The sequence below is a fragment of the Staurois parvus genome, unplaced genomic scaffold (genome assembly GCF_062004578.1).
Source record: "Staurois parvus isolate SC_StPar_1 unplaced genomic scaffold, SC_StPar_1.0 ptg000218l, whole genome shotgun sequence".
Lineage (NCBI taxonomy): Eukaryota > Metazoa > Chordata > Amphibia > Anura > Ranidae > Staurois > Staurois parvus.
The window spans coordinates 2,192,832-2,209,923 of NW_028318014.1; the positions used below are offsets into that span (position 1 = coordinate 2,192,832).

Genomic DNA, 17,092 nt, shown 5'->3' on the forward strand with positions numbered 1-17,092 from the left:
TTCTAGTTAATTGTATGCTATATTTTCCCTATGCATTACTTAAAAATTAAGCATTTGTAAGAATGCAAATATCTTTCATTTACTTGAATTCTGCTCCCTTTTCAGAGTAGGTAGAGGATTCAAGGAAATCAGAAAGATATTCAGAGGCTGCTTTCTTGCTCTTTGAAGGTTACCAGAATTATTTAGTTACTGTAGGATTGTGCTGCCATCTACAGAGGAATAGACACCGGAAAATGTGTCTTAGTGTCTTTAATCGAGATTCCTCACTACGCTGCTGCTTGAGCTGGTCTCTATATAGCAGCCATACAGTTCAGAGTATCCTTAACAATCTCTGTGAGTGCCATACCTGGACCCTGCTGACCTTATTACTTTCTGGTGTTTCTACATAGGTGGCTAGTAAGGATCCTGCCCCCTGTATCCTGGGTTTCTTTTTTTCTTTTCTTTTCTTCCTTTCCTAAACTTCCTTCTATGACAGGTGGTTCTCTCTATAGTGTTCCATCTTTGGCAGGTCTCCTGCGTCAGACTGTGGTAGACACCTTTTAGATACTACTGGGTCTTCATCACTGAGAACGGGCGGGAGTTCTCCCTATGTCAGGAAAATGAGTCTTGTCCCTGTGCTGGACAATACTGTCTGCCAGACTCACACATGCAAGCCCCTCTCAGAGAGTAGCCTCTGATTATGGAGGAGAGGTTCGCATGTCAGAAGTTACTACACCATCTTTGCAGGCTATGGTGTTCTAGCTATCTCATAATTTCACCCTGACAGGGAAACGTGTGTGTTCTTGGTGTATACCATATTCTTTTTATACATTTTTTTTTTTTTTTTTTTGTGTAATTTACCTGGAATGACCACTTTTAATTTATGTAACTTGAAGGTTTAGGTGTTTTAAATTATAATGTAGAAGGTCTTGTTGGATTGATTGATCAATAGAATACATTACTGACAGTTTCTTTCATTAGTCTTTCCTAGGGGGCGTTAACTGGGCTTTCATAGGAGTTGATGAAGCTCATCGGTTGAAGAATGATGATTCCCTTCTGTATAAGACACTGATAGATTTCAAGTCTAATCATCGACTTCTTATCACTGGAACACCATTGCAGAACTCGCTGAAAGAGTTATGGTCCCTGCTTCATTTCATCATGCCAGAAAAGTAAGTTATGAAGGGACTTTTATTTATTTATAAAACCTGATCAATACCTAAAGAACGTAGCTAACAGTGTTGCTTTGTTTTCTAGATTTTCTTCCTGGGAAGACTTTGAAGAAGAACATGGCAAAGGCAGAGAATACGGCTATGCCAGCCTCCACAAAGAACTTGAGCCATTCCTTCTAAGAAGAGTTAAAAAAGATGTAGAGAAATCATTACCAGCAAAAGTAGAGCAAATTTTAAGGGTGGAGATGAGTGCTCTGCAGAAACAGTACTATAAGTAAGTAGAACTGGTAATTTTTTTTTTTCTTCTCTCACTGTAAAGGGTCATTTCAACTATAGTGGCAATTTTAGCTACACATTATAGCCGCAGCTGGGGGACAGACTTAGTAACTGACAATTTCTTGTGTACTTTGATAAGACTTCTGTGCCAGAGTTTTTTACTTTCCAGAGTCCGCAAGACTCGGAAATCTGTTCCAGGTACACTGACTACCTTAAAAAACCTCTTGTTAAAAATATTGAACTGTCAGTTAATGCAGGTTTCAAATTTCCATACTATCACGTTTCTTAATCGTGCACCAGAGGACACAGAGCGTCTTTTTAGATTTATGACTCCTTGGGTTATGCAGTCAGACAATGCTAAGGCTGTGGCTTAAATCAACCACCAAGGGGGCACCAGGAGTCTTGCAGCCTTGATGAAAACAAACCAGATAAACTTATTGGTGGAAACTCACTGTCCAGTGATCTCGGCAGTTCACAGTCCAGGATTGGAAACCTGGAAAGCAGACTATTTCAGCTGCCACCACCTGGATGAAAGGGAATGAGCCCTTCACTCAGACATCCTAAATATTCTGTCAGAAATGAGAGACTCCAGATTTAGATATCATAACCTCCAGATTCAACCACAAACTTTCTCTTTTAGTAGCCTGGGCCAAGGATCCTCTAGTGCTGGCCTCAGATGCCAGGTAAACAAACAAACTTGAACTTCTAGCAGAAGATCCGTGTCCTTCTCCCAATAGGCCAGATCTGCAGTCCCCAAGCATTAGCAGCATAGCTGTTCAAGCCCATATATTAAAATATGGTCTCTAAGTCCTTGCTGAAAACCAGAAAAGCCACTCTGAAAGGACCTACTTTCATACCAGAAAATACTACTTTTGTGTGAATACAGGCTATTCAGTCCAATATATTGTTCTCTGATTCGCATTCGTGCCTTCCTTCAATCAGGTCTTGTCCAGAACTTGGCACTTTTGAATGGACAGGTTTTGTCTAGTCTTTTTCAAAGACCTCTGACTTGGTTCTCTCTTATGAAAATTTTTCTTCATGGTGTACCTTTCGTGAAGCCCGCATTGCAATACTGTGCTTCCACAGTATCTCAACTTGGTTCTTTTTGCCCTGCAGATACCACCCTTTGAACCCTTCAAGTATATTCCTTCGATAACCTCCTCTGCAAAGTAGCTTTTTGGTTGCTATTGCTCTGTTCCATACAGAGCCGTTCCTCATACGTCACAAAGACAAGGTTGTCTTTACCCTCAAGACCATCCTTTATTCCCAAGGTGTTATCGTTCTTCCATTTCATTGAGAATATAGTCTTCCTTCTGCTCTACTCCAAAGCACCCAAATCTCTCTTCATTGTCTGGACTTAATCAGAGCCAATAGTGTCTACCACACAGCTTCAATCAGACTGATTTCCTATTTGTTCTGTCCTCCAGGACCTCGCAGGGTACACCCTGCTTTGAAGTCCACCATCAGAAGATGGATAAGATATCTTATCACTAGTGCTTTTGACTGCAAGGTTATTGCAGGGACACTCTGAAGTTGGGTCTATTGACCCTTGTTCTTGAACCTATTGAAACAATTCTGTTTACCTAGTTGTTGCCCACCTTTCTCATTCATTGCTTGAGGACGTTCCATGGGCTATGAATACTCAGCCTGCGTCCTCTACTGTACGATTAAGATAGCATTAAGATTTCTTATCATTAAACTCTATTTCCTGGCAAATAACACATAACATAGGACTCTTCCTTATGATCTCCTTATTGCTTTCTATAAAGCTGAGACTAACTGGGAGTCAGAGGTGTTATATAGGGTATGTCCCTGCAGCCTTTTTTTTGTTAGTATTCAACCACCTGAAGGTGGTAGCTGCTTATAACCCAGACATAATTTCAAAATTCCTGTGTCCTGTAATGTACTCTGGGAAACAGATTTGACTGCTCCTAATTTTGCCTGTATTTTTTTTTTTTTGTAATGTGATTTTGTAACTTTGTCCACTTACAAAGAAATAAAAGGTGTATAAAAGGTGTATACGTTATTAGTGTATTTTAAATGACAAAAAGAGAATATCAATCAAAAATCCAGAAAAAACACAATACATATATTATAAATTGAGTTGCAGTTCAGTGAGTAAAATAACTATTTGATCCCCTACCAACCAACAATAATTCTGGCTCCTACAGACTGGCTCTATGCTCATGTTGTACACAGATTAGTCCTGTCAATTTAAAAAAGGTGCTCCTAACGACCACTCGTTGTGTGTATAAAAGGCACATCTCCACAGAATCTTTCTTCCTCACCATCATGGACAAGACCAAAGACCTGTCAAAGGACGTCAGGGATATGATTGTAGATCTGCACAAGGCTGGAATGGGCTACAAGACCATCAGCAAGAAGCTTGGTAAGGAGGAGACAGCTGTTGGAGCCATTATTCGCAAATGGAAGAAATACAAAATAACCATCTATTGCTCTTTTGTCTGGCACCCCATTCAAGATTTTGCCTCATGGGGTAAGGATGATCATGAGAAAAGTGAGGGATCAGCTCATAACTGCACGGTAGGAACTTGTGAATGATCTCAAGGCAATTGGGACCACAGTCACCAAACGCATTGTGGTAACACAATACACCGCCATGGATTGAAATCCTGCAGCACCCGCAGGCCCATCTGAAGTTTGCCAATGAACATCTAAACCAGTGGTTCTTAACCCCAGGGGTTCAGTGAGTCAGTCTCGCGGGTTCGGCAGAGGTGAAGACCCACACCCGACTCATATGATTCGTGCAGTAAATATTCATTATTATGTTTTTGTTTTTGTGTGAAAATCATGTTTTAATGGTTTTGTTCTTTGTTCTTAACGGTTTTGTTCATTTTGTGCACCTATGTATAAATATATACCTATGTTTTGAATTTTAAAAATCATATTTTATTTTTCCAATTAAGAAGGGTTCGGTGAATGCGCATATGAAACTGGTGGGGTTCAGTACCTCCAACAAGGTTAAGAACCACTGATCTAAATGATTCAGAGAAGGATTGGGAGAAAGTGCTGTGGTCATATGAGACCAAATTGAGCTCTCTGGCATTCACTTAACTTGCTGTGTTTTGAGGAAGAAAAATGCTTACTATGACCCTAAGAACACCATGCCTACAGTTAAGCATGGAGGTGGAAACATTATGCTTTGGGGCTGTTTCTCTGCTAAAGGTACAGGCTGACTTTGCCACATTGAGGGGCCAATGGATGGGGATGTGTAAATCTTGGATGGGAACCTTCTTCCTTCAGCCAGAACACTGAAGATGGGTTGCGGATTTGTCTTCCAGCATGACAGTGACCCAAAACATACCCTAGGTAACAAAGGAGTGGCTCAAGAAGAAGCCCATTAAGGTCATGGAGAGGCCTAGCCAGTCTCCCGACCTTAATCCTATAGAAAATTTATGGAGGGAGCTGAAACTTCGAGTTGCCAAACAGCCAAGAACCCTTTAAGGATTTAGAGAACATCTGTAAAGAGTGAACCAAAATCCCTCTTTGAGATGTGTGCAAATCTGATAACCAACCATAAAAAACATCTTATTCTGTACTTGCCAACAAGGGTTTCTCCACCAAGTACCAAGTCATGTTTTGCTTGGGGATCAAATACTTATTTTACTCACTGAACTGCAACTCCGTTGATAACATTTGTATCATGTGTTTAAGATAAACATTTGCACAACTGAAATCTTTTTTTTTTTTTTTTCTTAGGTGGATTTTAACAAGGAATTATAAGGCTTTAAGCAAAGGTTCCAAGGGCAGTACCTCAGGATTTTTAAACATCATGATGGAGCTCAAGAAGTGTTGCAATCATTGCTACCTCATTAAGCTACCAGATGATAATGAATTTTATAGCCGGCAAGAGTCTCTACAGGTGAGAGTTTGTGATGAATAATTTTAGATCTTTAACATAGTGAGGGTGCTGCTTGAGGTTTTGTGTTGTCCACATGAGCTGGATTGTACCAATGAAAGCAGATGAGTGGTTGGGTGCCCATGGCAATGTCTCGGACTCTGTTTGTGTTTCTTCCAGCATGTTATAAGTCTTTTTAGTGTGTTCTTTTTTTCTGGCCAAATAACACTGTCATTAGTGTAGAAATCCTATTTCTTATTCATTGAAGTGCTTGAGAATTCAGAGACTGTTGGTTAAACTGCATTCCACTGGAGGATTAGACACGGACAAAGAAATTGTGGCCAACATAGAAAAAGCACTACTCCCACCAAGCCATAGTTTTGTTTTTCTTATTTGCTAGTGTCCTTGGTGGATGGCTCACTTGATATTTTCTTCAATCACGATTACTTTTTCCTAAATCAAGATTTCTCTACAAGCTGCTTGAGGCAGTCTCTACATGCAGCTACCTTGATCTGTTTTTCCTCTGCTCAGCTTTGGAAGGCTGTACCTGGACACCTCTGTATTTGGAGATTGTGGGTTAGCCTGGGACTGGACTCCACACTGCGTTGCTTTCCAGACCTGACTGTAGGGTTAGCTGCAGCGTGCTTTCTGGGCCCAGAGCTGTGATACACTCCCAGATGTGACTCTGTCTCTAAAAGACTTACAAAAAGGCTGTGTAAACCGAGCAACAAAATATTACCTTGTTACAGTAAAATCAGTCTATATATGCAGTAAATCATGGAGAAACAGAAAAAGGGCGCACCGACATAGTGCATTATCGTTTAAAATATTTATTGAAGAAATAAAGTAAGTATCATACTCACAATAGATATAAAAACACAGGCATGTCAAACTGAACAAGATGTATGATCCAAACAGCATCTGAGTCCATAAGATGGAACCCTGGATGACCTGCTTTATTTCAAATCAACCAATAGTTAGATTTGTAAAGTGCCCTGAACCACCTTTTGTCCCATGGAGTCATCGTGCCAGTACCCGACAAGGTTCAGAAGATTCTATTCCAACCTGTTATTGGTACCAAAACCCAACAGAGGTATTCATCCTATTCTGGATTTAAAATCTCTCAAATTCTTTCAAAATCCAAAATTTTGCATGGAATCTGCAGGGTCAGTAATTTCTTCTGAGACAGGAAATGCATGGCATCTGTAAACATCCAAGACTCTTAACATTTTCCCATTTATCCACCTCATCAACTTGTTTTGCGATTCGCTTTATCAGAAAACCGCTTTTTTGCACTGCCCTTTGACTTACCCTCTGCTTCCAAAGTGTTCCCCAAAGTGTTAGCACCTTCCTTGCCCTGCTCAGAACTCAGTGCATCCAAGTCATTGTCCATGTCACTATCACTAGGTATCTAGATGACCTTCTGAAGGACTCCTCTCCTTTGCAGCTATCCAGAAAATGTCCACCAAACGATTTAGATGCTCCAAGTCTTTGGATTGGTGTTAATTTTTTCCAGCCTTCTTTTCACCTCGAATACTTGGGTCTAGTCTTCTATGCATACTAAGCAAAAGTCTTTCTACCATAATAGAAACTTCTCTAAGAGCACATGCTAAAGAGATTCAAGAGACATCCCACACTGTTCAGCCTGGAACATGTAGGTTGATGCTCTCATTTTGAAAATGCTCCTGTCCAGCCAAGCAAGGAATTCCTTCTTGGGGGATCACCACCCCATCCCTAACAGTGGGGGGAAGTGGAGAAGTCATTCCTCCCTATCACTGGAAAGTTATCACAACAGGTGCAAGTCTGTCAGACTGGGGAAGAGTGTTTCAATCTCTGACCGTCAACGGAACATGGTCATTATGAGAAGCCAAGCCTCCCATAGTCTTGGCGCTTAGAGCAGTCAGATTGGCCTTACAGCACAGTAATGTTGAAACCTGAGTATTATAGGATTGAGGAGTTTGTTCATTTTAGCCTTCTTACAGTCGGGTCCTGACCAGAAATTGGCCTTAAGTACTCTTAAAGGTCAGGTCTCAGCCTTGTCCATACGTTTTCAAAGGCTTTGCGGTCTTGTAAAAAAAAAAAAAAAACTCCTTTCTTCAAGGTTTATCTTGTATTAGGCCCCTCTTGCAGCACCCTGTTCTCCTTGGGATCTCAGCTTTGCTCTCTGTGCCCTGCAGATAACAGCCTTTGAACCTATCAGGGATATCCCTTTAGAGCAAGAGTCTCCAAACCTTCTAAACAAAGGGCCAGTTTGTCCTTCAAACTTTAGGGGGGCCTGACTGGCCAGTGGGAGGGGACATTTTATTGGCATAATTGGGAGTAAACATTGCCAGATTTGGTATTAGGGGGAGGAACAGTGCCCTATCATTGGGAGGAATAGTGCCCCATTATTGCTGTCAGTGGGTGACACTGATACTTTTGTTGGTGTCAGTTGGCAGAACAGTGTTTTGTATCAATGGGAGGAATAGTGCCCTAAGGGCCAGATAAAGGCAAGCAAAGGGCCACATCCGGCCCCAGGGCCGCAGTTTAGAGACCTCTGCCCTAGAGGATCTCTAATGCATAGTAGTCTATTTGGTTGCTATCACATCTGTCAGGCATGTTTTTGAACTGGCACCCCTTTTCCTGTAAAAAAAAATAAAAAAAACATTATTTACAATGACAAGGTTGCCTTACTCCCACGTCTGAAAGTGGTCTTAACATTCCACCTCCATTCCATGAGGACATTGTACTCCCATCCTTATATCCAGCTCCTAAGCATCCTAAGAAAATCTCTCTGTCGTCAGCTGTTTGAGTTTACCTCAAGGCTACTACTCCAGTCAGATGGGCAGATTGTTCTGTTCTCTGGAACTCGCAAGGGACACCCTGCTTCAAAGTCAACCACTGCATAATGGACAGAAAGTCTGATTGTAAGTGCTTACATTCTCATAGAGAAATTTCCTCCTGTGCTTCTCGAATGCAGCCATTCCACCAGTTCGGTGGGTGTTCCTGGGGCATTTGGCACCAAGGCTATGTAGCCTAGTTGCGCAAGACTGCCACCTAATCTTCTGTTCTTACTTTTTTTTTAAATTTTACCAGATGGACATCCAATCTACTGCTGATGCAGCTTTTGGCCGTAAGGTTCCCATTGCTGCTTTGTTGTCCTCCCTTCTTATTTGCTTGGGGACATCCGTTGGTGTGTGAATATTCTGTCTGTGTCTTATACTGTAGTACCAAGGTAAAAGGAATTTTGACTTGCCTGTACATTCAATATAATGGAGCATTGAGCAGGATGCAGGCCACCCTCCCTCCTAGTCTTTGGTTTACTCTCCATTGGTTGCTACAAAATTGAGAAGTTAAAATTCCTCTTTTTTTTTTTTTTTTTTCGGAATTCACTGTGGGATACAGTCCCATTCCTCTGTCGCAGATCATGCTCTTGGCATTGATTTTTTAAAAAACGAAAAGTCCTGCTTGGGAGTAGGAGGTGTTTTATTGTGCTAGCCACAGTTGTGTTTGTTTGGTTTTTTTTTTGGTTTTTTTTTACAAGTGTACAAATTTCCTGTGGTGGCTAACTATTATTCATATGGTCTACCAGTGCTCTTTGGGGTTGATTATGCCTGCAGTATGCTACCTTCATAGTGTATACTGTGTGGGGGTGAAAAGAGTTTTTGCTTGTGTTTTTAATGTATTTCTGTGTTGTTACCCTGTATCCTGTAAAGCACTTAATTCGGAGCAGTGGGAAACTTATTCTCCTGGACAAGTTGCTAATACGTTTACGTGAACGTGGTAATCGAGTCTTGATCTTTTCTCAAATGGTGCGGATGCTGGACATCCTTGCAGAATATTTAAAGTCTCGGCAGTTTCCGTTTCAGGTCAGTAGTTATTGAGCACTTCTGTGATTAAATAGTCAATTGCACGTGTTAAATCATTTTTAATCAATTTCTGAAAATGTTTCTTTTTCTAGAGGTTAGATGGGTCCATCAAAGGAGAAATAAGAAAGCAAGCACTCGATCATTTTAATGCTGAAGGCTCAGAGGTAAATTACCTTTTGCAAATACAATGTTTTGTAAAGGCTATTATTTTGTTGAATTTCAGTTATCTGCAGTATGTTATTAGTAAAGATGGTTACTCTGGACGTAGCTTGATTATAATTAAGCAACCTAGGGTCTTCCACTTCCACCTATATGAGAAACTAGGCACATAGAATACTGAAGGCCAGACCACTTTGATACTATAACCCCTCACCTCACACCTGCCCAGTTGTTCTTAGTGTCCTTAGAAGAATAAATATATCTTGCCTTTTGTGCTATTGTTTTTAGCTTAAATTGATAGTCATTTCTACTATCTACAGCTTTTTGTAGATTCAGGTTTGTTATTGGAATTCTTTTAAGACTCTCCATTTAGCCAATGAGTGCAAGTTTTTCCCAAACATTAAGTATATGTATACCGGTGTTCTCTCGATAGAGACAACCCACCTGTGTTCCAGTTACTGCAGGACTGTGCTTTCAGATCAGGCAATGTTTGGGGATTCCTTGTCGAGTTATTGGGCCAGAGCTGTGGCAGTTCATCTGTTCATTATCTTACAAACACTCACTTTTTGTGAATGGCTAGCAGGTTATAGGCTGTGTTTACGGGGGGGATTTTTTTCATCTTATTTCACTGAGGCCGTTTGTCTGAATCCTCCGATTAGGCCATCTCTGGTTGAGTTCTGATAGGAAGCATTAAGACCTCTCCTTTTTCTCTGCACTTGATTTTACCTTTATATGCAAACTGAGTTTAGAAAGAAGAATTTCACATTAATATAATCAGTTTTGGGCTAATATAGGAATTGTGCATTTCTGTATTCTATATGGCAGTTTGAGCACTCTGTCCAAACCACTATTTTAAATTTCTTGTCATTTTCCTTTGCTCTGGCGTGATGATGCAGCACTTTGAGAAGAAAACACGCACATGCATGACTGGGAGTACGTGCTCACATACTAAAACGCCTCTATGTGTGGTTTATTTCTCTGCTTGATCGCCGGTGAAGCTTTAGACAGTCATGTTACAGGGACACAGCGATTAAACAACATTCACAGCCCTCGTGTACCTAGCACTTTGCGTGCAACGATAGTCACTTTCCATAACCTGCATTCCTCTGGGTACTTCCTAGCTGGTCATGAGTATTTTGGAGAGAGTTAGTTGACTGTTTTTAATAAAGGTACCACTTTTTTTCTGATTTATCCAATTTGTGTGACAACAAACGTGAAAGGTACCTCAGACCATATTTGCTGTGCATGGTTGAGCTTGTTGCAAGGAAGAATTGTGTCCTACTGCATTTGACAGATTCCAGTCAGAATTGTTTTGCTTATAGTTGTTTTCTGACACCCCTTCTTTCTTCCTTGGACACTCCTTTTTCCTATTGTACAGCGGAATCTTTTTCTTCTGTTATGCAAGATCAGAGTAGAGGTGTCTAATATCTCTTTTTATCACAGAGATCCAAAGCCATGTTGGCCATACGTCTGTGGGCCACAGGAGTGTGTTTAGTTCTGGACTTCTGTGATACTAAAGCCTTCTGTCTGGTGGTGTCACAGAGCCAGTTCAGGCTCTACAGGGATCACAACAATGTCGGGATCTGCCCAAATTTTCTGACCAGCAACCGGCTCAGCTTCTTGGCGCAGAGCAAGAGCTTATGCCAGCTGCTTCTGCCCCTTGCACAGTCTGGCGCTCCACTGAGCGCTAGAGGAGCAGAGCAGGGAGTGGCAAATGACAGACACTGCTTTGTGCAGACCTCAGAACTGAGTGATCACCAGCCGAAACCTGGACCCTGCCCCCTTCCACTCCGCAGCTGACCAACTTTACGACAGTATCCTTAACTGTCCTGCCCTGGACACTACTGTCTATAACAACGGTCAGCCGCTCTTGACTCCTTGACACCCCTAACCACACGAAACATTAGACCTCCGACCGCTTCAACCCTGGCAGAATGACCACACCAAAAACCTCAAGCGACGCAGTCGCGCGCTAGAGCGACTATGGCGCAAAACCAGATCCCAGCAAGCATTCACCCGATACAAATCCGCCTTCCTCACCTACACTTCCTCCCTCCATGCTGCCAAGCAAGCCTACTTTCTAACCCTCATCAATACCCTCTCCTCCAGCCCTCGCCGGCTCTTCTCCACCTTCAATTCCCTGCTCTCTGCGCCCCCACCTCCACCCAGTACCTCACTCACCGCCCACGAGATTGCTAACCACTTCCAAAGCAAGATCGACGCAATTCGCAGGGACATCACCACTGCTCAGACTTCCGCCCCACCTAGCATCCCTCACACGAAAACCCCCTCAACACTCCTCTCCTTCAGCCTCGCCACTGTCCAGACCTCCCCCCCACCCAACATTCCTCACGCTAAAACCCCCTCAACACTCCACTCCTTCGACCCCGATACCACCGAAGAGGTCACAAAGGTCTTCTCTGAAGCTCGCCTTACCACCTGCCCCCTTGACCCTGTCCCCACACAACTCCTACGATCACCCTCCTCCATCCTACGCTCCCTCACTCACATATTTAATCTCTCCCTCTCTACTGGCACATTCCCCTCCCCCCTGAAGCACGCGCACATCACTCCCATACTTAAAAAACCCTCCCTGGATCCCACCGACTTAAACAACCTTAGACCCATCTCCCTGCTGCCATTTTCATCCAAACTCCTTGAGCGCTTAGCCTATAATCGCCTAAGCTCCCACCTCACCGACAACAACCTGCTTGATCCCCTACAATCTGTCTTCTGTCCCCTACACTCCACTGAAACCGCCCTACTCAAACTCAACAACGACCTGCTAACCGCCAAAGCCAATGGCCACTACTCAGTGCTACTACTCCTCGACCTCTCCGTGGCTTTCGACACGGTCGACCACCCCCTCCTCCTCAAAAAACTATACTCTTTTGGCCTCAGAGATTCCGCTCTCTCCTGGCTCTCTTCCTATCTATCCCAACGCTCCTTCAGTGTTCCCTATAACGCTGCCACCTCCCCCTCACTCCCCCTCTCTGTTGGGGTCCCCCAAGGCTCTGTCCTCTGGCCCCTTCTCTTCTCCATCTATACCTCCTCCCTTGGCCAACTGATATACTCCCACGGCTTCAACTACCATCTCTATGCCGATGACACTCAAATCTATCTCTCTACCCCTCGCCTCACTCCTTTTAATCTCCGCCCGAATCACTAGCCTTCTGAACGACATAGACTGGATGTCATTCCACTTCCTCAAATTAAACCTTGCCAAAACCGAGCTCCTAGTTTTCCCACCAGCCGGCAAACCCCCTCCCCCCGACCTCTCCATCACGACCAACAATGCCACCATCAGCCCCACCCCGCAAGCCAGAATACTAGGTGTCATTCTAGACTCCAATCTAGTCTTTCCAGACCCAGATCCAATCGCTGACAAATTCATGCAGACTCCACCTCTGCAACATCTCCAAAATACGCACGTTCCTAACTCCAGAAACTACAAAGCAACTCATTCACTCCCTTTATCTCCCGACTTGCCTATTGCAACTCCCTCCTCGCTGGCCTACCCCAACACAGGATATCCCCGCTTCAGTCTATCCTGAATTCTGCGGCCAGACTCATCCACCTTACCAACCGCTCCGTATCCACCACCTCCCTCTGCCAATCCCTCCACTGGCTTCCGATTTGCTCAACGCATAAAATTCAAAATATTAACATTAACGTAGAAAGCTGTTCATAACACTGACCCAAACTACATCACCGACCTGATATCCATCTACCACCCAAAACGCTCTCTCCGCTCCTCACAAGACCTCCTCTCCAGTTCCCTGGTCTCCTCCTTCCATGCCTGTCTCCAGAACCTCTCCAGGGCTTCCCCCATCCTCTGGAACTCACTACCCCAATCCATCAGACTGTCACCTTCCCTCCTCACTTTCAGGTGCACCCTGAAAACCCATCTCTTCAGAGAAGCCTACCCCGCCCTCACCTAATTTGTTGATCTCCTCCGCTCTTCCCTCCACTCCATCCCCCACAGCTATTTCCTCTTGTACCACTCTCCCCTCCCTCCTAGATTGTAAGCTCCAAGGAGCAGGGCCCTCGAACCCCTCGTGTATTGTATTGTTACTGTACTGTCTCGTGTACTGTCTCCCATTATAATGTACAGCGCTGAGCAAACCATTGGCGCTATATAAATACTGTATAATAAGAATAATAATAATCGGTGGCTTTTGATTGTTCAGTTCTCTGTGTAGATCTGGCGGAGCTCCGCTGAGCACTGGAGGAGCAGAGCAGGAGGTGGTGACTGACAGTTATTGCTCTGTGCTCAGAGCAGACCTGAGAACTGAGTGATCAGCTTTTTTTGATCATTCAGTTCCCAGTGTAGATCCGTGGGGACAGCTGCAGCATCAGATCAATGTTGCATACACAGTACATACATTGTTCAGCATAAATGAGTACACCCCTTTTGATAAGTAAGATTTTAATCAATATCTCAATGAATATAAGAACAATTTCCAAAATTTTGACAAAACTGAGTTTTATAGAGCATTTGTTTAGCTCATTACATGAAAGTAAGGTTAATAATATAATTTGTGTAAACAAAAACAAACAAAACCGCTAAATACGTGAAAAAATGTGAGTCAAAAAAAATTAAATAAAACTCAATTGCTGCCACTTTCAATAAATCAATATAACACATAAACGAACCCTCAAAGTAATTAAGTAGCTCAAATTACATGTGAATAAATGTGAAGGTGAAAAATAAAGTCCAAAGAAAGTTCTTATCCACCAAATAATTCTTCAGTTAATCCAGAATAAATCACTTTGTGTGAAAGAAACTTGGTGAGTGTATACCCCCTTTCGGGTATACACTCACCAAATGGTAATGCCCCCCATTCTCATGGTTGGCTAAAATTGCTCAATAAATATCTCTCGGTGGGATAAAAAAAATCAATTAGCACCTATGTGCTTCCTCTCCTCCAATCTCCATATCCACCATTCCCCAAAATTAGCTGGCAATACTTTCATAAATTGGTGGATTCAGGCATGTGTGCTCCAAAGGTAGGAAGAAGATCCTCAATGATGTTCTTCAGGAAGTGAATTGGTTTTGCACTGTTTTTTCTTTCACTCCCCCCGCTGCTCTTCTGTTCAGCATCCAAAGAAAGACAGTGCAGAACCAATTAGCTTCTTGAAGAACACCATTAAAGACCTTCTTTTGTACCATGTGTTTTATCTGTGGCCAATCACAGCTAATCACAATAGTACACACTGAATGGATTTTTTTTATGACTGTTATAAGCATTAATAGTTATAGTATGTGTAAAAAAAATCCTGATCACCTACCAGAGTAGTACAGTGTGTACTATGGTAATGCAGTATTGCTCTGGTCAAAGTGTGTTTAAAAAAAAGATTGTAAAAAAAAAAGTCACCAGTGTCTCTGATCACTGCCATACCAGGTGTATGATGATTCTGCACAGTGCTGCACTAGTGACAGTATGTTAAAAAAAAAAAAAAAATGACAAATTACAAGTTCACAAAACTTGCCATGCCTCTTACTAAATGCCTCAAATGGTCTACTTTCCAAAAAGGGGTCATTTGGGGGTATGTTTACTGACCTGGCATTTCAGGGCCTCAAGAAATGAGATGGGCTGTCAGTACATCAGGATTGATTAATTTTCCTCTATAATCTATATCTATCATAGTTTGTGGACTCTATAACTTTCACACAGACTAAATAATATACACTGATTTGGGTTATCACCAAAAAGAATGGCATAATACATTTTAGCCTAAATTTATGAAGAAAGATTATTATTATTTGCTAAATTTTATAACTGAAACGAAAGAAAAACGTGTTTTTTTGTTTTTTGGTTTTTTTTTTTGTTTTGTTTACAAAAAATAAAAAAAAAACCCCAGTGGTGATTAAGTATGACCAAAAGAAAGATCTTTGTGTGAACAAAATGCTTGAAATATCATTTGGGTACAGTGTTGCATGGCTGCGCAGTTGTCATTCAAACTTTGACAGCGTTAAAAGCTGAAAATTGGCCTGGGCAGGAAGGGGGTTTAAGTGTCTAGTATTAAAGTGAATAAGCAGTATTAAGCCAAAAATCAAACATGTAATCTATTGCTGCTTGCTAATCATTAGATATGGTGCTTGCAGTATTTTTTGGGTTTTTTTTTACAACTCCCATTCGTCCAAGTGTTTGCATCTGTAGATGCACATGATTGAACTCAGACTGCATCCAGGGCTGTGAATCTGTCCCAGTTAGAAGTGTGGAAAAAAAAAATCACACAGCCGCCCCTGTTATTGATTTTAAATAGGCTGCTGGCGGTAGCTGCATGGAACATCTTTCAGTCCTGGGGACATTGTATGTACCTCCAGGACAGGCTCACAACTGTTCGTGTCCTCTTTTTGTTCATTTGTGTGCTTTCTTGTGTTCATCATTCTTTTGGAAAGCACAGCACATGAAAATATACAGAAAATCTAACATGCCTCATTTTTACCAGTGTAGCATACAGATGTGAGTGGCTTTTTTGGATTTCATGTATTTTTATGTTATGTGTTTTTGTGAGTTGCTAAATGCATTTAACCCAAAGGTGTGAACCAGGCCTAAATGTTTGGTTTATTATGTAGTGTAAGTGCCTATATTTAACTTGGTATCTGCATCTTGCAGTCCTTTGTACTGTAGAGACTGGGAGAGGAAGGAAAAGGGCTAGTAGCTAGTCATGTGTGCTTGCAAATGTGCTGAAAAGTGCATGATCCTAAGAGGAGTGAGCAGAGAGATGGCTTAATTAGTCTGCTGCTTCTCTTTCACTGTCCTCTTAGCAGGCTGGTGGTGGAGAGAGGACATCACTGTAACAAAAACATGGCGTCATCCACCTGACTGTGCTGTCTGGCAGGGCTGTGTAAATTTCTGAACAAGATGGACAGAAATACAATTTCTTTTATCATGTAATATAGTTTTTGTATGTATTTCATCTGTTTAGTTTTTTTTACCTGGAGTTAAACCTTATGCATGCAGGAGTCCACTTGATAAATAGACAAGCCATTAATATGTCTAACCACAGTCTCTTTTCATTTGATAGGACTTTTGCTTCCTCCTCTCTACCAGAGCTGGTGGCCTGGGCATAAACTTGGCTTCGGCTGATACAGTTGTCATTTTTGATTCAGACTGGAATCCGCAGAATGACTTGCAGGCTCAAGCCAGAGCTCATCGTATAGGACAAAAGAAACAGGTAATTTTTATTTTTATGCTCATATTGGAGCTGTAAAACATACTGTAGGATGTAAATACCAGGGGAATTTTAAATTCTTCCATGGCAGTTTTCATCTTCCATGCATGTAATTTGCATGGGATGGATGCAGTAACAATATATGTCTGTATTTGTGTCTGTATAGCACTAAATGGAGCCAAGACCCACAGTAATACAAAGTTGCCAAAATGCTTTTTGTGAACTTTTTTTCGATATACAGCAGTGGTGTGGACCAGTGCAGTGATGTCATTGCATGCATCCACCAGTTTACCGGTTCCCAGGGCACAGAAACACGTGCAATCACAGGCTCCTGGTATACACCAACATTCAGACTAACACCCCCCCAGCCATGAGTGAGTGCCAGGTGCAGTTCGGTAGCCCAGTGGGTATGGATGGAGGTGAGGGGGTGACAGGGGGGGTCCCTTCATATGTGTATGGTATTCTTTAGTATGGGCAAAGCTAGGAAAACCTTTAAATGTTTCTCCAACTCCAAAAGGAAGTTCTGTTTTGAGCAGATAGTAAAAAGGGTAATCAAATCAGGTTGCTTGCTTGTCTAAAGTAGCAGTTAACCCAAAAGAGGGAATCCCCTAGTCACA

General features: G+C 42.2%; 1 protein-coding gene across 2 annotated transcripts in view; it reads left to right on the forward strand.

Annotated features, from left to right (window-relative positions):
• Nucleotides 1-17,092, forward strand: part of CHD1 (chromodomain helicase DNA binding protein 1) — a 143,766-nt gene that overhangs the window by 74,529 nt on the left and 52,145 nt on the right. For both annotated transcript variants that reach the window (XM_089679116.1, XM_089679117.1), the window contains 6 exons: nt 961-1,151; nt 1,237-1,425; nt 5,148-5,310; nt 8,982-9,134; nt 9,227-9,298; nt 16,329-16,478. In XM_089679116.1, the coding sequence (XP_089535242.1) occupies nt 961-1,151; nt 1,237-1,425; nt 5,148-5,310; nt 8,982-9,134; nt 9,227-9,298; nt 16,329-16,478 (918 nt within the window). The remainder of the gene's footprint in view (nt 1-960; nt 1,152-1,236; nt 1,426-5,147; nt 5,311-8,981; nt 9,135-9,226; nt 9,299-16,328; nt 16,479-17,092) is intronic.